Source organism: Dendrobates tinctorius, unplaced genomic scaffold (genome assembly GCF_039654945.1).
Source record: "Dendrobates tinctorius isolate UK_male_01 unplaced genomic scaffold, ASM3965494v1 ptg000089l, whole genome shotgun sequence".
In the NCBI taxonomy this organism is placed as follows: domain Eukaryota; kingdom Metazoa; phylum Chordata; class Amphibia; order Anura; family Dendrobatidae; genus Dendrobates; species Dendrobates tinctorius.
In genome coordinates this window covers 20,518,134-20,540,130 of record NW_027361757.1, presented here as the reverse complement: position 1 = coordinate 20,540,130, position 21,997 = coordinate 20,518,134, and the positions used below count along the sequence as shown (strand labels likewise).

General features: G+C 48.5%; 1 protein-coding gene across 5 annotated transcripts in view; it reads right to left on the bottom strand.

Annotated features, from left to right (window-relative positions):
- Positions 1-21,997, bottom strand: part of KIF20B (kinesin family member 20B) — a 257,621-nt gene that overhangs the window by 58,988 nt on the left and 176,636 nt on the right. For all 5 annotated transcript variants that reach the window (XM_073585893.1, XM_073585891.1, XM_073585894.1 and 2 more), the window contains exons 23-28: positions 14,082-14,142; positions 12,634-12,759; positions 4,684-4,817; positions 3,881-4,036; positions 2,424-2,606; positions 999-1,124 (exon numbers count right to left, since the gene is read on the bottom strand). In XM_073585893.1, the coding sequence (XP_073441994.1) occupies positions 999-1,124; positions 2,424-2,606; positions 3,881-4,036; positions 4,684-4,817; positions 12,634-12,759; positions 14,082-14,142 (786 nt within the window). The remainder of the gene's footprint in view (positions 1-998; positions 1,125-2,423; positions 2,607-3,880; positions 4,037-4,683; positions 4,818-12,633; positions 12,760-14,081; positions 14,143-21,997) is intronic.

Sequence of the window (21,997 nt, the reverse complement as noted above, 5' to 3'; positions counted from 1 at the left end):
AGGCGACACTCGCACGTGCTCGCCTGCTGTTGGTTTGAGGAGATCGGACCCTTTCAATAGGGTCCGTCGCCCGTCTCATCTTCATGGAGGAAAAAAAAAAAAAAGTCTGGGAAAAACACAGATGTGTGCCTCCAACGGACACTAAGCATGAACTGGTTTCGCTGCAATCGGGGCGAGGGTGTATACGGCGGAGGAGGAGCTAACCTTTTTTCATTAACTTAGTGTCAGCCTCCTGGCGGCGGCGGCAGCATACACCCCACAGTCCTGTGTCCCCCAATGAGGCGAAGGAGAAATCTTGCGTTCACAGACAGAGCAATTACGTTCCAACTATAATAACCATGATTAAAATAAATAAAACATTTTTTACGTATTTAAAGGGAATCTGTTAGCAGGTTTTTGCTACCTCAACTGACAGCAGCATAATGTAGGCAGAGAGAAGCTGAATGCAACAATGTATCACTCAGTTTACTAGGTGCAGCCGCTCTGACGCAATCAGAGCTTTTAGACATAGTATGACGCAGAGCCGAGAAAGCTAACCCAGCCCACACAAGGCGCTCCATGTACAGCAATGTTAACCTTAAAGATAAATCATACACAGTTTGTTAACAGCACACACTGACATCCCTGAATTTTGTGTTTCAGCCTTTCCTCCTCCTGGTGTCTTCTGATTACCGTATGTTTAGCCCCCGCACATGCATCCCGAGCTGGTGCGGCACTTTTGCAGGTGATCGGCGGTGCAGGGGCTCCGCCGGCATTTCGTGAAAGGAGCCTCCGTACTTCCATTGTTGTAATGTTGATTTGAAAATGGCTGCGCATAGTGAGATGTCGAGAGACAAGATGTCATCCCGGGAGATGAGATCTCGTCTCCTGAGATCTCACTCTGCGCTTGCGCCACCTCCGGCGGCCATTTTCCTGAAGCTCAATTCAGCATTACAACAATGGAAAATGGTCGCAATGTAATGCTAACTAAGTCATAGACTTAGAATGCTTGGAGCTACCTTCTGTGCTGCAGTTATGGCTGAAGGCTGGGAATGTTCCAGCTTGGCTAGTTTCTCCTGATACTCCTTGATGGTGGCTTCACTTGCAACCAGTTGCCTCTTCAATTCTTCCACAGCAGAAGATTCCTAAGTTATTAACATAAAAATAACAGTCAATTTCAAAGTTAAAAAAATGCCAGTTAAGTAATAAAGAAAAACAATTTGTGTAATACATGACTGAAAACGGCAGGTAGTCACAGCTTATAAGGAGGGAATGTGAACCTGCTGGTAGTTGGGGCCACTAAATACCTCCAAATTGTTACACAGATGGGGTCTAGGTTTCCATTGAGTTCATGTCAAAATGGGCCTTTTTAGCATTAGGTAGTGAAAGCACTTCTGTATGATCAGAAAAAAAGAGCTTGGACCAGAGATCGAGCATGCACATCTCCATACCATTCATTCCCTATAAGACTTATGGAGATAGCCAAGAACCATATTCAGCCATCTCCGCCAGTCCCAGAGAATGAATTGAGCAGAGCTGTCCTGTAATAACAACTTATCACTAGTGATGAGCGAGCATGATCGGATAAGTGCATTAATAAAGCATCTTCGCCGTGCGCTAATAAAATGCTTCAGGCGTCATGGCTGCATGCCTCGTGCAGGGATTGCCTAACAAACAGGAAACAGGAGCATGCTGGGATAAGTCCTTATCGGAGCATGTTCACTCATTACTATCCCTGCATGTGTTGCGGCTGTCAAAAAGTCTAGAGACATGCAGCCATAGCGCCGCAAACATAGTATTCGAGCATGTCCACGATACTCTATTAACACACAAATGAGCTCGGATAACACCTTATGAGAGCATGCTTGCTCACCACTAATAATCACCTATCCACAGCATAGGTGCTTATTGCTAGGAAGCCCCACATATTACAAGTACAGGGGTTCCGATTAAATGGAGCAGAGGTCGAGCATCTGCACTGACTCTCTATTCAAAGTCTATGATACTGACAGATATTAGAGTGCGGTGTTCAGATTTTACCATAAGTTTCACAGACTTTGAATGAAGCAGCACAAGCGCAATCTCTGCTTCGTGTAAATAGGGGACACAGAACTTCCATTATCATGAATGGTGAGGAAATTAAAAGAATAAAAAAAAAAAAAACAATGGCAGTATTGATTTTTTTTTTCACTTCACCTGGATTTTCCCACTTTTTCACTACATTTTTTGGTGAATTTAGTGCATGGGGTCATTCAAAATTACAACCTGGCCATTTTGATGGAAATTAAAAAAAGAAAAAAAAGTTTTGGCTCTTGTATGAAGACGATGGACAAATTGAAAGCGCAAAAAATAAAAATGTCCCAGTCCTGAAGAGGGTAACAAAGAAAGGAAATGATAGCGTATCAGAGAATTAGATGGGGTTACTTAGAACATAGAGCACATACTGGATGGGTACGAATGTCTCCCCTATTAGAATTTTTAAGGACTTCAATTTCTTTCTCTTTTTCGGCATTGCTGGAAAGTAGGTTTTTCAGTTGCGCATCCAGTGCGGAGAGGAGACTGTCCCGCTCTTCTCGCCACTTCTGCAGCGCATTATCTTTCTCAGCCAGCTGAGAAGAGAGTTGCTCCTACAGGAGAGAGTGAAAATGTGAGAAAAAGTATGGAAGCATGCTCAATTAAATATCTTCATTCCTAGTAAAGGAAAAGCTTTACCTAGGCACATAAACAAAACGCAATACTCATATGCCAGCATACCTAGTTATGCTATACGTTCATAGATCAGCATATCTAGTTATGCTATACGTCCATATACTTCTTACCAATAGAGGCCACTGCGCAAGCGCCGCCATTTTGCGGAAGGGGAAAAGAATGTGGCTGCAGCAAATGGGGCCTGCAAGCAGACTGATGCTACTGCACAAACGTCAGTGTCATTTTGCTGCGGCCAAATTTTTTTTCCTCCAGTAAAATGGCGGAGCGCGATCGATGCTACTGCACATGCGCCATTGCCAGCACCATTTTGCTGGGGGAAAAAAAATGGCTGCTAAATGGCACCGGTGCTTGTGCAGTAGCATCTACTGGTTAGAGATAGATGCTACTGCGCAGGTGCCACCGCCATTTTGCTGGATGTAATTTATTTTTTCTAAGACGACAATATTCTATGCATTATGTAAAATAGGGGGCAGGTCAGAGAAGATCACTGACCTATCATAAGCCCATACAGATGAATATGTAAGCAGAGCACCACATGAAGACCCCCACAAGCCGTCCCAGAGCACGAGAGTCTCTAACTAAAAACTACAAAATCAGATTAAACAACCAAGAGACAGATTTCATCACCCAGGTATCATTTTAATCAGTATAACACTGCCAACCTGATCTGTGGTTTACTGAGCCAAATAATGATGACAGGTTCCCTTTATTAAATAAAAATGTTAATGGGAGGCTTCTTTAGGGGAAGAAACTGCTGACTGATTTGGGTGTATTTTCTACATTCAGGGCCCCTTCAAAGAGAACAGAAATAAAGCTCAATGCTTAATACATGACTTGCATTAAATAATAGATTTCTCATAAAAGGCTAGTTTACCAGCTATAGCAACAGGCAGTGATTCACTTCGGAAGTGTCTGCTTCACACATGACTCAGAGAATCCTTGGGAACTATGAGCAGCAGAACTCACATTATCCCTTCAATTATACCTATTGGGCACGGTAATCCCCTTAAAAGTCATTTATATTATACACAGCCAAATAAGCATGTACAGGTAAGTCATGCAGTGCCAAGAAGCATGGGTTAGACGTTTTGCTGAGCTAATAAAAACAGCAATGTGGAATTTTTTTCAATATATTTAAAATTGTGCAAAGATAGTGTACGGTACATATAAATGCAAGTACGAATCCACTCACCACTTCTGCCTGTTGCTTTCCATAACGCTCTCTATCATCTGCAAATTTTCTCATCTCCCGGTTCCTTTGACTCTCTGATTCCTTCGCCTGAGCAATAAGAGTTTTTCTTTCGTCGAACCATTTCTTTTTGTCACGGTTACATTTCTCTTCAAGTTCCTACATAATAATGGAGCATATAAAGAATAATAATTACCAGTAGGTATTTACAGGAAAAAGGAGAGAAGACAAATGAGATATTTCAAATTTCTGATATTTTTTTTCCCACCACTTAAGTGGAAAAAAACAAAACAAAGTGTAGAAATTTGTTATTTTCCTGTTGAATCATATTGTCACTTCAATTCTACAGCACTATTGATGACAAAAACAAAACTCCCAAAAATTTTACTTTTTTATTTTTCTCAGCAATTTTACTGCACATGGAATTTGTTCTCCGTTTTCTAGCACACTGAATGGTGAAATAAATGGTGTCAGTCCAAACTACAACGGATCCTACAACAAAAAAGTTTCCATACCTCTATGTGGACCGAAAAATGAAACTTGTTTCTGGAGTAAAAAAAAAAAAAAAAAAAAAAAAAAAACAAACACAAAAGTGCAAAAACAGAAGACTACTCAATCAAGAATGTGTTAAAAGTGTGTGACAGGGGGGCTTCAAGGCAATTGACAAACACAAGAAATGTATGGGGACTATGGTCAGATTTGAGATCAAACATCACATTTCCATAAATGTATCATGCAAGACGTGATCCCCGATCATTATAGACCCCCTAGGCAGTCCCGTCTATGCACCTTCCTATCAGATTTACCTGTAGTTGCTTCTGCAGCTTGATGACTTGAGTCTTGCTAGTTTCAACGTTATTGTTTGCTTCTGTGCTCAGCTCTAGAACATTTTCTTTATCAGATATTTTCTCTCTGTACTTTTGTTTCCACAGCTCCAGCTCTGTACAGAAGAGGATTACAAATGAATACATGCACAAATGTTGTGGCATCTCTAAAGAATGGTCACACATATGCACTGCAGTATACGCCAGCTCCCTGATTCAATTCAGTTCATTTTCCATTTGTGCAGCAAGGCCCTTTCCACTTTTGGAGAGAGAACACATGAAGGACAGATGCATAATCTGTATAAAACCTCGCAGGAAAGAAATTGTTTACGCTTAAAGGGAACCAGACAGCAGATTTTTCCCATGAGTTAAGGCCAGTACTTTTCAGCACTCATATGGGCGACACGGTGGCTCAGTGGTTAGCATTGTAGCCTTGCAGCGCTGGGGTCCTGGATACAAATCCCATCAAGGACAACATCTGCAAGGAGTTTGAGTGTTCTCCCTGTGTTTGTGTGGGTTTCCTCCCACATTCCAAAGACATACTGATAGGGAATTGAGATTGTGAGCCCCATCGGGGACGGAGATCATAAGGTCTGTAAAGTGCTGTGGAATTAATGGTGCTATATAAATGAGTAAAATAAATAAATATACAGCATTCTATTATGCTGCATATACGCCCCTAATCTGGCTTGTGAGACAAGAAAAAGACCCTTTATAATACTTCCCTATATGTCAGTCAGGTTCAATGGGCGCCGACGGTCTAGGTACGATGCGTTCTCCATTTGTGCTCCATGTGGATGACAACGTCCCAACGTCATCCTCACAGGCTCCCCGGCATCGTGCTCCTGCGCAGGCGTACTTCTTTGCCTTGAAGAGGGCAGAGTAAGTTACTGTAGTGCACAGGTGCCGGGGCTCTTTGACATTTCCCGCGCAGAAGCGCGATGCCGGGGACACTGTGTGGGTGACATAGGACGAGTCATCCACACGAAGCACAGAAGGACGACGACACTGCAAGAAGAGATGATGTACCGGACCAAAACCAGCGACATCCATTGGACCCGACTGACCCGTAGCAGAGTATAATAAAAGGTATTTTCCCTTCACCCATGACAGCACCACATGAGAGAGGGATCCGCCCCGCCAGGACAGGAACCTACTGAGACATAAGGGGCGGCACCTCTCCCCCGCTTCAGTTGGGTTCCTGTCCTGGAAGGAATCCCACTGTGGCGGTGCCTGTCATGGGCGAAGAGAAAAGACCCAGGCCCGTCCCGGCGCGGGAAGAACAGGTAGCTTACCTGTAGCGCGGGCCGTCGGGTCCTGGAAGCGCAGTCCCCGGGGTCCCTGGGGCTCCGGGTTCGTGCGGGCGTGGATGGGATCCCGGTGGCTCCGGGAAGCCCCCACCGCGCCGCCCTCCCCTCGCGCACGCCGCATCTCGATCCCCGTGGCAGGGGAGAGACGCTGGCGTCTTCCGGCCGCTGACGTCAGCGGCGCTTGGAATGCTGGGTGCGCCGGCTGACGTCAGCAGAAGGCGACGGTGTAATGGCGCCGGGTGCGACGCCGGCCGGCTTTCTGAAGCGCTGGGCCGGCGGTCGCAGGGGGGAGGGGAGGAAGACGCTCACCAGGCGGAGGCATGCAAATTAAAAGGGGAAGACAGCGGTAGATCGGCGGTGCAAGATGGAGTCCGAGCAGGAACGTTCAGCGTCCCTGCCTCCCTCACAGCCCTCTGGCAGAAAGCATGGAAGCCATTCAAGCAGCAGTCGCCCCAGCCGCAGGTCGGGGCACTCCTCAAGGTCCAAAGAGCGCGGGTCAGGTGCTCCGACGCAGCCTCCAAATCCGGTACCCTTGATTACGGGTGGTGAGTGATCTTCGTGAATGTCAGCAGTATATTAATAGGGGGTTTTTCTATTGTATGCTTCACCCTGTAGGAAAGGCCCAGAAAAGCAGGAAGCAAGAAGAACAATAGGGATTGTGCTATATGTAAATCTCCCCTAGCAAGAGACTGGCAAAAAGATCTCTGTGCTTCGTGCATTCAGCGAACTATGGCGGAGGAAGCGCCTAGTTTCGCAGCCAATCTAATATCTGCCCTCAGGTCAGAAATGGAAGGCTCAATTAAGTCCTTATTGAAAAAAGGGAAAAAAAAGCAGGAAGGATTTCCCTAGTTCCCCCTCAGATTCCGCATCAGTATCATCTCAGGCGGAAAAATCATCCTCCTCAGACTCCTCAGATAGTGACACAGGGGGTAAGCCATGTTTCCCTGTAGAAGATACAGATGCCCTCCTAAAGGCCATTAGAACCACAATGGGCCTACAGGAAGAAAGGGCGGTTAAAACCCTAGAGGACGTCATGTTTGGGGGGCTTCAGGAGAGGGAAAAAACGAACCTTTCCAGTAAACGCGAAAATCCAGGCGCTTATTGAGAAGGAGTGGAAAAAGCCGGAAAAATCGGGGGCCCTTCCATCCGCTTCTAAGAGGCGATACCCCTTTGAATACAAGGATACGGAAATATGGGACAAAGTCCCAAAAATAGATGCAGCGGTGTCCAGGTCTTCCAAAAGGTCGGCCCTGCCCTTGGAAGACGCAGGGGTTCTTAGAGACCCGCTAGACAAAAAAGCGGACTCATATTTGAGGCACGCATGGGAAGCAACAGCAGGAGGTCTTAAGCCGGCGATAGCGGGCACCTGCACGGCACGCTCCCTCATGATCTGGCTGCAGCAGTTAGAAGAGAAGCTGGCGTCAAGGGTCCCAAGAGAGAAGATCTTATCAGACATGTATCTCTTGCACGGGGCAGCGGCTTTTCTGGCAGATACCTCGGCGGACTCTATGCGATTAACAGCCAGAGCAGCGTCACTATCAAATGCTGCTAGACGCGCGTTATGGCTTAAAGGCTGTCCGGGTGACCTTCAGTCCAAGGCCAAATTGTGCTCTCTCCCCTGCGATGGCCGATTCCTGTTCGGCAAAAACTTGGACGATATTCTGGAGAAAGCAGGCGATAAGAAAAAAGGCTTCCCCAGATTCCCTATGGATCAGAGGAGACAGCCCTTTCGGAGGGGAAGATTCAATAGAGGACGTCCTCCCGCTGACAGGAGAAGATGGGAGGATAAAAAGAAGAAAGAATCAGGGTTTATGTTTGGTGGAGGCACCTCCACCTCCAAAAAGTCACCACAGTGACGCCAGTATTCCAGTAGGAGCGAGATTGGCACTCTTTTTCCAGGCCTGGGAAAAGATCTCCTCCAACACCTGGATTCTGAGCATCCTAAAAGAAGGCCTGAAAATCCCCTTTATTCGTCAGCCAAAATCCGTGGTCGTCATCACACCTATCAGGAAGATGACCGAAGAACAACTGGCCTTAGAAACAGAAATCCTGAGCCTGATAGACAAGCGGGTACTGTCCGAGGTGCCACGCTTACAGGAAGGAAAGTGGTTTTATTCGCCCCTTTTCCTAATAAAAAAACCGGATCAGTCATTCAGGACAATCATAAATCTCAGACGCCTCAATCTATGGATAAAGAACCCGACCTTCAAGATGGAATCAGTAACTACGGCAGTGAAGCTGCTACATCAAGATTGCTTCATGGCCGTAGTCGATTTAAAGGATGCGTATTACCACATCCCTATCCATCCAGATTACCAGAAATACCTGAGGGTAGCGCTTTATATTCAGGGCACACTAAGGCACTTTCAGTTCAGGGCTCTTCCGTTTGGCATATCCATAGCCCCGAGGGTCTTCACCAAGGTCATAGCGGAAGTGACAGCCTTTCTCCGGATTCACGATACGGTCATAATACCATACCTGGACGATTTTCTTATAGTGGGCAGTTCAGAGGACCACTGTACAGCACAGCTGACTCAGGTGATCAACACCTTGCAAGAGTTGGGGTGGATAGTCAATTTCAAAAAATCAAAATTACAACCCCTAAAGAAACAGACCTTCCTAGGATTTATACTGGACTCAGAAAGGCAAGAGTGTCTGCTCCCAGAGTCCAAGATAGAGAAGGTGCAAAATCTGGCCTTGGCGGGCCGAAACCAACCATGTATGACATTAAGAAAAGCAATGTCCCTGCTAGGTACCCTAACATCCTGTATTCCGGCGGTCAGGTGGGCTCAGTTTCACACCCGGCAACTCCAGAGGGAGATACTAAGAGCACAAAGATCGCTAAGAGGGCGTTTGGAAGGAAAGCTGGAGCTTTCCTTAAAAACCAGAGACTCTCTCAACTGGTGGTTGAACGAGACAAATCTGACCTTAGGAATACCATGGGACAGACAGGCGACAGATATAATTTTAACAGATGCAAGCTCCTCGGGGTGGGGGGCACACCTAAGGGGCCTCATAGGTCAGGGTTCCTGGACACCTCAAGAAAGGAAGGCATCCTCCAACCTGAGAGAACTGTGGGCAGTGGGCAAGGCCCTAAACCACTTCATTCCGCTACTCCAGGGTCAAGATGTACGCATCATGTCAGACAACAAGGTAGGAGTTGCATACATCAACCACCAAGGAGGGACAAGATCACACTCCTTAATGGAAGCAGCAACAAACATTCTGAGCAGGGCAGAGGATCACCTACACTCCGTGACAGCCCTACACATAAAAGGGGCAGAAAACATAGAGGCAGATTTCCTGAGTCGCAATACCCTGAGGCAAGGAGAATGGGCACTAAACCGATCCATTTTTCAAAAGTTAATTCAGCTTTGGGGGGAACCGGTGATAGACCTCTTTGCAAACAAGCACAACAGGCAAACAGAAAGGTTCTGCTCTCTAAACCCAAGGGAAAACCCATGGGCAGTGGACTCATTGCACATCCAGTGGAACTTCAGACTGGCTTACGCGTTCCCCCCAGTAGCTCTGATCCCGACTGTGGTAAGAAAAATCAGAAACGATCAAGCCAGGGTGATTCTAATAGCTCCATTTTGGCCAAAAAGGCCCTGGTTCGCTCTGCTACGGAAGATGTCCCTCTCCGATCCTTGGGTTCTGCCAGAAATCCCGGACCTACTAGTTCAGGGTCCAATATTACACGCTCAGGTCAAAGGATTCCATCTGACGGCGTGGAATTTGAAAGGTCGCTTTTAAAGATAGGGGGTTCTCCCCTGGGCTGGTGGCCACTCTGCAAAAAAGCAGGAAACCGGTGACTACTAACATCTACGGCAGAACATGGGATAAGTTCCTACAGTTCTTGGGTAAGCCGTTAGGGAAAGAACCTCCGATTAGTGACATCCTAGAGTTCTTACAATCTGGGTTGCAGATGGGGTTAGCAGTAAATACACTTAAGGTTCAGGTGTCGGCACTAGGGGCGCTCTACAATTGCAAACTGGCATCAGATAGGTGGATAGCCAGATTTATTAAATCCTGCCATAGAGCTAGACCTATTCCAATACCTAGAATAGCCCCCTGGGATTTAAACCTGGTGTTAGAAGCCCTTACAAAAGAACCGTATGAGCCATTACATCAGCTACCCCTAAAGTTTTTGACCCTAAAAACGATCCTGTTATTAGCCCTCACATCAGCCCGCAGGATAAGCGACTTACAGGCTCTCTCAGTAAATCCTCCTTATACGCAAGTCTTTCAGGATAGGGTAGTGTTAAGAACAGACCCCAGTTATCTGCCCAAGGTGGTGTCAGATTTCCATCGGGGTCAGGAGATTGTTCTTCCATCCTTTTGCGAAAATCCAAAAAATCTGGGGGAGGAAAAATTCCATAGTCTGGATGTTAAAAGAGCTCTTGTAGAATATATATCTGCCACTAGCCAGTGGAGGAGGTCACAGTCCCTATTCGTAGCTTTTCAGGGTGCCAGGAAAGGCTATGGGGTTTCAAAAGGGACTATTGCTAGATGGATCAGGGAAGCCATTAGTGTAGCCTATTCAGCTAGTGGTATCCCGATTCCTGACGGCATCAAGGCTCATTCCACCAGAGCCGTGGCGACCTCCTGGGCTGAAAAGGCAGAGGTATCAATCGAACAAATTTGTAAGGCCGCTACCTGGGCCTCACCTTCAACCTTCTTTAAGCACTATAGATTAAATCTATCCTCCTCTGCTGACTTAACCTTTGGTAGAAGGGTGCTGCAAGCGGTGGTCCCTCCCTAAGGTGTTTCGAAGTCTCCAAAAATCTCTCATGTGGTGCTGTCATGGGTGAAGGGAAAACCACCATGGTTACTTACCGGTAGCCGGTTTTTCCGGAACCCATGACAGCACCCGTACATTCCCCCCCTTTTTCACTGTATGGTGTGCACAATTAGTAGGGTGTTTTGAGTGTTGTGGTGTTGGATAAACATGTAACTAACCGGGAAGTCCTCTCAATGCTCTGTAACCCAACTGAAGCGGGGGAGAGGTGCCGCCCCTTATGTCTCAGTAGGTTCCTGTCCTGGCGGGGCGGATCCCTCTCTCATGTGGTGCTGTCATGGGTTCCGGAAAAACCGGCTACCGGTAAGTAACCATGGTGGTTTTTTATTGTCTTGCAGGTCGGATCAGGGCCTTATATACAGCAGTATAGAATGCTGTATTATCAGGGCTGAAAGGTACTGGCCTTACCTCATAGTGCACCAACAATGAATAGACGGGAAAATCAAGAATTTACATTGCTGTTAGGCCGGTTTCACATTTGCGTTTCAGGGCGCAGCGACGGCCTGTACACGGCTGCCGCTAAGCCCTGCCCCGCCTCCGCCGGTAGCTCCGCCTCCGGGCGCATGACGCTGCATGCGTCCCCTATCTTTATCACGGAGGACGCAGGCCGTGTGAAGTATGCGTTTTGGCGGCGCCTGCGTCCTTTTGACGGTGCGCCGACCATTGCCAAACGCAACCTGTTGCAATTTGGTTGCGCTCGGCGCATCGTCAAAAGGACACAGGCGCCGCCAAACGCATACTGCATACGGCCTGCGTCCTCAGTGATAAAGATAGGGGATGAATGACGCATGCAGCGTCATGCGCCCGGAGGCGGAGCTACCGGCGGAGGCGCGGCAGGGGGCGGGGCTTAGCGGCGGCCGTGCGCAGGCCGTTGCTGCACCCTGAAACGCAAATGTGAAACCGGCCTTAAAGGGGTTATTTGGGAGGGTTTTTTTTGCAGCCAAATCGCTTCCTTAGCTGGAAAAGATCGCTGCACGGCAGAATAGGCACGCTGTTAGCAACTGATTATGGGGCTAAGTATTTGTTCTCAAAGGAAAAAAAATCTAAAGCTTAGGATAAAAACTATAAGTGGTCATTGTCGTTTCAGTAGCAAACCTTGCATAAATTAATAGTACGAGCAAATATAAGACACATTGTAATATATATTATCAGAAAGATCGGCTTCTTTCTCCACTTGCTTCTACAATTCACCACACAGTCTGAAAAATACAGCTCAAACATGTTATGGTCAAAGCAAGATGGGGAACCAGCACACTGAGGGGTCAGGTTACACCGCCAATTAAATGCCATGTAGTCTGGATGAGGCGTAGGGAGCACAGTGATACACAAGAAGAGCAGCACACAAAGATCAGCAGCTTGCTAGCAAATGATCTAGCTTCTCCCAGAACTGGATTCACAGCCACACAGCTCTGCCCTGCTGTATAATTGAAGCAGCAGCAGGGAATAAGTGTGGGTGCTACAGAGATTTCGGAGCAGGAATCACTCTTTCTGGGTGCTGTGTATGGGAAACATTATTGAAACTAGTCCTCTCGCTAAATTAAAGGGACCTGAAAATTGGAGCTGTATCCTGTATTTCTCACCAGTTTTCAACTCTAAAGGTGCCAAATCTTAATACCTAGACATACTGCTATTCCTAACACACAAGTGCTTATTCTGAAGATTTACCTGAACTTACTGCACTTTAAGTGAAACCAAACCTGCAGCTCACATCTTATCAAAATATTACCATATATTATAAGATAACTTGGGCACACTTTTCAAAAAAGTGCATCCCCCAAAAAATAGGTAGCTGAACATTACCTGTTTTCCATACAATACACTTACCACCAGCTAATTTCTCAGCTTCTTCTGTTTTGGCTTCAAGTACTAGCTCTTGTTCTTCCTGCGTCTGCTCCTGCTCAATAAGTGTCAGCTTCATGTCTTCAATTAACTTTTCTTTTGCTTTAACATCTGAGACCAAAAGATACAACAGGTTTCAGCTGCCTTTAATCACCTGTAATCTTAAGTGCTACACTATGTTACAGACTTATTGGAAAAAATATGGTAGCAATGTGATTTGGAGAGAAACATTCAGCAGATATACTGCAGACTGCATGGATTTACAGGCAGGGGCATATACAGCATATTACAGTATATCAACTAAATAATAGAAAATACACCAGCGCCTGTAAAAATACAAACAAACAAACTAAAAAAGAGGAGCAAGGATGTCAAAAGCTGCTAACAGATTGTGAAGCCTGTGTGGGAAATCCAAACTGATCTATCAGAAAGTAGCCTATAGTTTTAAGATCTGTCGCACTAATTTAATGGCTCTGTACGTCAATCACTGTGCACATAATAAGTTAGTTGAAGAGTGTATTAATCATACAATGAGTGGTGCAATAAACCATAGATTAAGGTCATTAACTAAAAGTTTTATAACATGTAAACTCACTGCTTCGCTGGCACCGAAATCGCTCCGCGCTGCTGCAGGGAGAGACAGGCCTGCAGAGAGAGGTCAGTAGATGCAGAGTGCTGCAATAGGTCCGTTCCGTGGCTTAAGGAGTGGAGTCTGCACTGCAGAGTCAGGAGCGCTCCAGCCGGCAGCGCTCCTGGATGCCAGGCAGGAAAATGGACGCCAGTGCTTGGAGATGGTGTGCGACGTCACATAAGTACGGGGGGGAGGCAGATAAGGACCAAAAACCAACCGATGCGCTTCGAAGAGGGCCACCTCGTACTTTTTGTGTGATGTCACACGTCCTCTCCAAGCACTAGCGGCCATTTTCCTGCCGGGAATCCAGGAGCGCTACCGGCCGGAGCGCTCCTCTGACTCTACAGTGGAGACCACACTCCATACAGCCACGGAACGGACTTATTGACGCACTGTGTATTATAGTATCAGCTAAGCAGATGACGTTTTCACCAATCCAGTCTACATCCACAAGTGTCTGAGTGGAAATGTACATATGGTGGAGATTTGAAATCGAGGCATTTCAATTTTTTTTTTTAGATCTTCAGTGTGGATTTCACCCATTGTATGGCATCTGCAGCAAATCTTTACAAAATCCACATAAAAGTGGTGAGAAGCAAGATGGCAAAAATTTTTGCATAACAAAAAAAGCGACATAAAGGTTCTTATAATTTCCATGCTGAACATAGTTAACGTGGTTTTTTCCCTATAAGTTGAAGTTGCCTCCAGAGCTGCCATCACAAAGCTGGTTTATGAGCAGTCTGCACACACAGAGATCTGCATAGATGACGTAGAAGCATAGGCAATATATGAAGGTCATTACCTTCACAAGCCTTTTGGTAAAGCTGTGCAGTGGTTTCAGTTTTCTCATTATCACGGTGTTCCTATTAAAAATAAATAAAAGCAGTTAAGAGGTTCTGCTGTTCAATAACCTTTAGGGGAACATAAACCAAAGACTGATAAGTTAATGTAAACCATTCCATGTCAGAATCATGCCTAACTTGATATAACTGGATGTCCTAGTTATCAACTCTTCTGCTTTACGTGAAAGTAGACGGGCAGCTCTCTTTCTCCACCATAGGAACTTGAGGTTGCAGGTAGTTCCATGAATAGGACATAAAAGTCAGTTAAACTGTAAATGCAAAGAACACTAAAGGTAGGTGCACATGGTCAGTAATTGTCAGTGCTTTAAACGCAGCACATGTCCGCTGCATCCAAAGCGCTGCCAACTTTTGGACGCAGGTGATTCTGCATGTGTTCATTGAATCATACGGAATCACCGCGTCCCAATAAATGACATGCTGTGGGTCTGGAAAGACGCTCCGAATTTCAGTCTTGGATGGTGATTCGCAGGAGTCAGTGCACGCATAGTGGGCATAGGGTTTTTTGAAATCCCATCCACTATGCTGTAATATCTGGATGCTACAGACTGTGGGAATCTACTCTAAAAGAGGTATTCTCATTATTTTAAATTGCTTTAGTTAGACAGCATGAAAAAGGCAAGTTTATAATTAACTTGCTTTTTCTATTTCCTGTTATTCTCCATAGCGTACAGCTTGTTTCAAAGGAGTTGATCCATTAGTATCGGGCCAAAGATGCTCAATAGTTACAATCTATGAGACAAGTTGACTCCCAACATCCCAGTCAGCTCTCTCTAGCCCATTGGATTTCCATTCAGCAGTTCGCTATTCCCCTTCCTCAGCTCCTGTGTGGCTATCTATCCAGTAAAAAAACAAACCACAGAATCAACAGCTTCCAGAGCAGTTCTAAACACAGCTCTCACTTCCCTGAGCATAGTGGTTGATCAAATTGCACTGTTCGCTCTATGTATAAATGTTGTGATAGCAGTGTAGAAACCACCTTTATCTCGCCACCCACCAAGATAGCAGGAAGGAAAAGCAAGGAAACTGCAGAGCTGTAAGCTACACAAGAGCCCGTGAGAATACCCTTTAATAGACTTTATGGAATTCAAATAATCTTTAAAGGGAAGCCATCATTATTTCTGCCCTTTCAGGAACAGTTTTCAGAAGGCTCTTTTATCATCAGGGGCAGAAATAACAGGATTTTTGGGTTGCTTACCGTAAAATCTGTTTCTCGGAGCCTTCATTGGGGGACACAGAGACCTTGGGTGTATGCTGCTGCCACTAGGAGGTTGACACTATGCACAAAAAAAAGATAGCTCCTCCTCCGCAGTGTACACCCCACCGACCGGCAGAGAATTCCTCAGTTAGTGAGAAAGCAGTAGGAGAAGTAACAGAATAGGTTGACAACATAAACAACTCAACTGTAACCATTCAACCAAAGTAAGAACAGGAGCTGTAAAACATGGGAGGGTGCTGTGTACCCCAATGAAAGCTCCGAGAAACAGATTTTACGGTAAGCAACCCAAAAATCCTGTTTTCTCGTTCGCCTTATTGGGGGACACAGAGACCTTGGGACGTCCCAAAGCAGTCCCTGGGGTGGGAAACAAACCTCCATCAGGCCAGCGGACTCATCACCGCGGCCTGCAGAATCCGTCTACCTAGGCTGGCGTCCGCCGAAGCGTAGGTGTGGACTCTGTAGAATTTCACAAACGTGTGAACCGATGACCATGTTGCAGCTTTGCAAAGCTGCAGTGCGGAAGCTCTGTGGCGCACCGCCCAGGAGGCACCCACTGCTCGAGTAGAGTGGGCCCTGATACCCGGAGGGGCTCCGCGACGCTTAACACGGTAGGCTTCCAGGATAGCCGATCTGATCCAGCGAGCAATGGTGGCTTTTGACGCCGGGTGACCTTTCCGCGCTCCATCAGGGATAATGAAAAGAGACTCTGTCTTTCGCAAGGAAGTCGTCCTAGACAGATAGACTCTTACCGCCCTAACCAGGTCCAGCTTGTTCAAGGACCGCTCTCGGGGATGAGTTGGATTCGGACAAAAGGACGGGAGCACGATATCTTCGTTGAGGTGAAACGAGGACACCACCTTCGGAAGGAACGAGGGCGGAGGCCGCAGAACTACCTTATCCTGGTGGAGAACCAGAAAGGGAGAGCGGCACGAAAGAGCTGCCAATTCCGACACGCGCCGGACGGAGGTGATGGCCACCAGAAAGGCTACCTTCCAAGAAAGGAGAGAAAGGGAAATATCCCTGAGGGGTTCAAAGGGCGGACCTTGCAGAACCTCAAGAACCAGATTAAGATCCCATGGATCCACGGGCGCCCGGTACGGCGGGACCGTGTGAGCCACGCCCTGAAGAAAGGTCTTAACCTGAGGACGGGAAGCCAACGTTTTCTGAAACAGAATGGACAGCGCCGAAACTTGACCCTTCAGGGAACTGAGGGCAAGCCCCGCATCCAATCCTGCCTGAAGAAACGCTAGGACTGAAGGGAGCGAAAAGGACATGGGCGCGACGTCATTGGTCTCACACCAAGTGAAATAGGCCTTCCAAGTACGGTAGTAAATCTTGGAAGATGATGGCTTTCTGGCTCGGATCATGGTCTGAATTACGTGGTCGGAAAATCCTGCTCGTTTCAGAACCTCGGTCTCAACAGCCACGCCGTTAAATTGAGCGGCCGAGAATTGGGGTGGCAAATCGGACCCTGAGACAGCAGATCTGTTCTGTCTGGAAGCTTCCAGGGGGCGTCCGCGAGGAGGTTGACAATGTCCGCGAACCAAGACCTTCTGGGCCAATTCGGGGCGATGAGAATGACCGGAAGTCCTTCTGCCTTGATCTTCAACAGCTTGGGAAGAAGAGGCAGAGGAGGGAACAGGTAGGGAAGTTCGAACTGGGACCAAGGAACGGCCAGGGCGTCGGCGCCCACTGCCAGAGGGTCTCGAGACCTGGACACGAATTGTGGGACTTTCCTGTTGAGGCGAGACGCCATGAGGTCTACATCCGGGGTTCCCCACCGAAGGCAGAGCAGATGAAACACTTCCGGACGTAGGGACCATTCTCCCGCCGCGAGACCCTCGCGGCTGAGAAAATCGGCGGCCCAGTTGTCTACGCCGGGAATGTGAACCGCGGAAATTGTCGGGACGGAAATCTCCGCCCAGCGAAGAATCTTGGACACCTCCGCCAGGGCTGAAACACTCCGTGTTCCCCCTTGGCGGTTGACATATGCCACCGCTGTGGCGTTGTCTGTCTGAATCCGTACCGGCAGTCCCTTGAGGAGCCTTTCCCAGTGGACCAGAGCAAGATGGATCGCTCGAATCTCCAGAACGTTGATCGGTAGCGCTGATTCCCGATCCGACCATCGACCCTGAACAGTGTGGTTGCGGAACACAGCACCCCAACCGAGGAGACTGGCATCTGTGGTTACTATCTGCCAGTGAATGGGAAGGAAGGATCGACCCGATAGAATGAGAGGTGACGACAACCACCAGTTGAGAGACCGCTTGATCCGGTAAGAAAGATGGACAGGGCGATCCAGGGACCGAGGCGACCTGTTCCACTTCGACAGAATGGCCTGCTGGAGAGGCCTGGCGTGAAATTGGGCAAAGGGAACTGCCTCTATCGCCGTGACCATCTTTCCCAGGACCCTCATGGCTGTACGGAGGGATGGGAATCGCAAGGTCTGCAGCGATCGTACTTCCTGCTGCAGAGAGAGAATCTTTTCTTGTGGGAGAAAGACCCTTGACCGACGAGTGTCGAACAGAAGACCTAGAAAGACCAGGCGTTGGGTAGGAACCAGACAGGACTTTTTCCTGTTGACGATCCACCCGAAATTGGAAAGAGTGTCCAGGACGATTGACAAACTTTGGTGAGCCTGTTGGAATGAGGGAGCCTTGATCAGAATATCGTCTAGGTACGGGAAAAGAACGAGGCCTCTGACTCGCAACAAAGCCATCAACGCAGCCATGATCTTCGTGAAGACTCTGGGAGCGGTGGCAAGACCGAAGGGCAGTGCGACAAACTGGTAGTGGTGCTGTCGAATCGCAAAGCGCAGGAACTTCTGATGTCCGGAGAAAATTGGAACATGTAAATAGGCATCTTGGATGTCTATTGAGCACATGAATTCCTGCTCCTCCATGGAGGCGATGACCGAGCGAAGCGACTCCATGCGGAAGTGGCGAAGGCGGACCCTCTTGTTGAGCAGCTTGAGATCCAAGATGGGTCGAACTGCGCCGTCTTTTTTCGGCACTACAAACAGGTTCGAGTAGAACCCCGTGAAGCGCTCCGATTCGGGAACGGGCACAATCACCCCGGAACTGAGGAGAGCGGCGATAGCTGTAGAGAACCCCGGGATCAAGGCTGGATCCTTTGGAGGCCGGGATTCGAAGAAACGATCCCGTGGGAGAGAGACGAACTCTATCTTGTATCCTGAGGATACGACCTCCCTGACCCAGGCATCCTCCACGGCGGCCAGCCAAACGTCCCTGAAGGAAAGAAGTCGACCTCCCAATTGGAAAGGCCCCTCGCGTGCCCGATGATAGTCATGCTGAAGTAGACCGTCCAGATCTAGATCTGGACGGTCTGCCCTGGGAGGAGTGGGGTCGCCAGGAAGGAGTGGGTCTGAAGGAAACTTTCCTTCTCTCCTGGCGAGCCTGCGGTCTCTGTTGGCTGGAGGAGTTGTCCGCCGTTTTGAAACGGCGGAAAGTCCGAAAGGGTCGAAACTGACGCCTTAGTGGGGGTCTGCGAGGCTTGGACTGAGGGAGGAGTGAACTCGTGCCTCCGGTGGCGTCCTTAATAATCTGGTCCAATTGGGACCCAAAGAGGCGCACCCCCTGAAAAGGCAGGTTAGTGAGGGACTTTTTAGAAGACAAGTCCGCTTGCCATGCCTTTAGCCAAAGTGTACGTCGAATTGCAATAACGTTGCTTGACGCCTGAACTGCACAGGATGCAGCATCCAAGGAAGCGGAGAGAAGATAGTCCCCAGCATGGGAGATCTGATTGGCCAAATGCTCCGGTTGCGCCTTATCTAAGATGCCCTGCCGAAGGTCGTCTGCCCACGTGGCTATGGTCTTTGCTGTCCAGGATGAAGCAAAGATTGGACACACCGCCGCTGAAGCCGCTTCAAAGGCAGACTTCGCCAGGGATTCTATAATCCTGTCATTAGAATCCTTTAGGGACGCCACGCCTGAAAGCGGGAGAACCGTGTTATTGGATAGCCTGGACATGGGCGGATCGACCGAGGGAGAGGCCGACCAGTTGTCCGTGAGCTCCTTAGCAAATGGGTAGAGTATGCCGAGACGTTTTCCTTTTTGAAAGCGTCTGGTCGGATCCTCTCTTTCCTTGGTAAAAATTTTCCCAAACTGGGAATGGAAAGGAAAAACCCTGGAGGGAGTTTCTGCCCGTCTGAACGAAACCTCCTGATCTGAAGATTTCGCAGGGGAGTCAGCAATATCGAAGGTATGATGGATCGCAGCAGTGAGGTCCTGCACTGTGACCTTCATGCTTGCATCCTGGTCTGAATCCAGCTCTAAAATCCCCTCAGATGACCTGTCCGAAAGCGCTTCCCCTGACTCGGGAGAGGAGGCCCGAGAGGGAGACTGGTGAGAAGGGCTATGCGGTGAGATGGGACTAGGAGAGGATTCCGGATGGGAATCTTGCCTGGGTCTTTTGCGACTACCGCTGGCTGATTCAGATGGAACAATTTGGGACCTGCTTGGCCCTGCTGAAGAGTCCAGGGGCAACGTATCAAGAACGGCCACCAGGGACTGAGACACCCTGGTGAGGTCTGCCACTGATTGAGATAGCGAGGAGGCCCAGCCAGGCATGGGGGGCTCACTCTCACCTGGGGCCGCAGATGGCTCCTGGACGGCGTCAGGCTGAATTGGATTGCTACAATCCAGGCAGAGGGGAGTGGACTGGCCTGAGGGAAGTTTGCGATTGCACGAAGAACATGCAAAGTACTTGACTAAAGTGCAGGGGGGGGCGGTAGAGCGGGTACGATCAGACTTAGACATAGTGAAAAGCTGAGGTAATGCCGGAAGGTTGGGGGACAGAGGGCGGAGAAGGGTCAGTCTGCAGTGCAGAGCTACTCACGGTCCGGTGTCCCCAGAAGCGATGCTCTGCGACCTGTCAGTGGATGCAGGTCAGAGCGAAATCCGGCCGACAGACCTCCTGAAAAAACCAGCTGGAGAAGATGCTGTCCAGTGAGGAGCTGGTGCCCGGCTAACAGGCTGGGAAAATGGCGCCGTCCTGAGAAAAAGCGCGCCTTAGGAGAGGAGGGAGGGCGGAGCACCACGCAGGGTTAACGATTCACCGCCCTCTAGCCAACAACAGGCTGGGCAGGTGAAGGACAGGCGGTGGGAGGGCCTGGGAAGAGCGGGAGAGAAGCCCGCTTAGAAGAAAGGGGCGGGGGGCGTGGCCGCGACGCAGCGGTAGGCCCGAACTGAAGCCGGGGCCTAAATTAGTTGCGGCGGCCGCCTGTCAGCAGGGGGTCGGCGCGGAGGTCCGAAAAAGTGGGACGCCGCAGTCGCAAGTCGCTACCAATGGGAAAAAACCCTGTGCTCCCTGTACCCAGAAAGGGGGGAGGGAAGGGGGGGGGATGCCCAGCAACATTGAGCTGCCTATAGCCTGGTGGCTAAATATATATAAACTTGGCACACACCAAAGGTTTCTGATGCAGAAAGGTGATTTTTAATTATACAACAGTACATACATACACAGACGTTTCGGTCTATGACCTTCATCAATGTACGATATATTGTACTGTGAGATTCTTAGTGCACTTGGGATTCGCGGTGGATACTGCGTCCACACTCCACAAACCACTACGCAGTGGGACGGCTTCATGTGCCTCCTCACAGGATTGGTCTATCTCACAAAGCCCAGTCACTAAGAATCTCACAGTACAATATATCGTACATTGATGAAGGTCCTAGACCGAAACGTCTGTGTATGTATGTACTGTTGTATAATTAAAAATCACCTTTCTGCATCAGAAACCTTTGGTGTGTGCCAAGTTTATATATATTTAGTTCACGGATTGGGATCCTACTTGGGCACCACCTACAATTTTCAGGGTTGTGCCAACGGTTTTGTTCTTATATAGCCTGGTGGCGACTGCGAGCGACCGCAGCGCCTACCCCTGTGACCATTGAAGAGGTGACCGTCGGGAATGGGCAGCCAGGTAAATAAATATGAAGCCGGGGCCTAATACTCACCCATCCACGATCCGTTACCTGTCTGAAGAAGTCTTGCGTCTCATCCAACCGACAGGCTCTGGTAGGCGAGTGGGAGGGAGACCGGCGACAAGGACCCCTGGAGTCGCTGGCACGTCTTGGTGTCGGCGTCCGTCTGGCTGGTCCTGCCGCGGAGAACTGCAAGGATACGGGGTGGCAGTACACGCCGTACTTGCAGACTCCATGTGGGAGTACAGATGTGACTTTTCACTCTGTATCCCTCCGTAGAACCTGAAAAGGAACGACGCACGACGAGGTAGATATGGGTCTAATAAAAGACCCGTGTCCACCTCCTACTGACACTAAGCTAAACTGAGGAATTCTCTGCCGGTCGGTGGGGTGTACACTGCGGAGGAGGAGCTATCTTTTTTTGTGCATAGTGTCAGCCTCCTAGTGGCAGCAGCATACACCCAAGGTCTCTGTGTCCCCCAATAAGGCGAACGAGAAAAGGTGAAGTTAAATGGCCGTATAAATCAGAGAGTTGATCGGAACGCAGTGTGTGGACTGTCAAGTGACTTTCCAGACCAGAGTATGACAGCAGCCGGCAAGTCTGTCTACTCTGTTCCAATCTCGCTCAGATTTAGACAATCGTCTGACTGCGCCCTTACAATGATCGGTAACACCTCTGTATACAGGATCC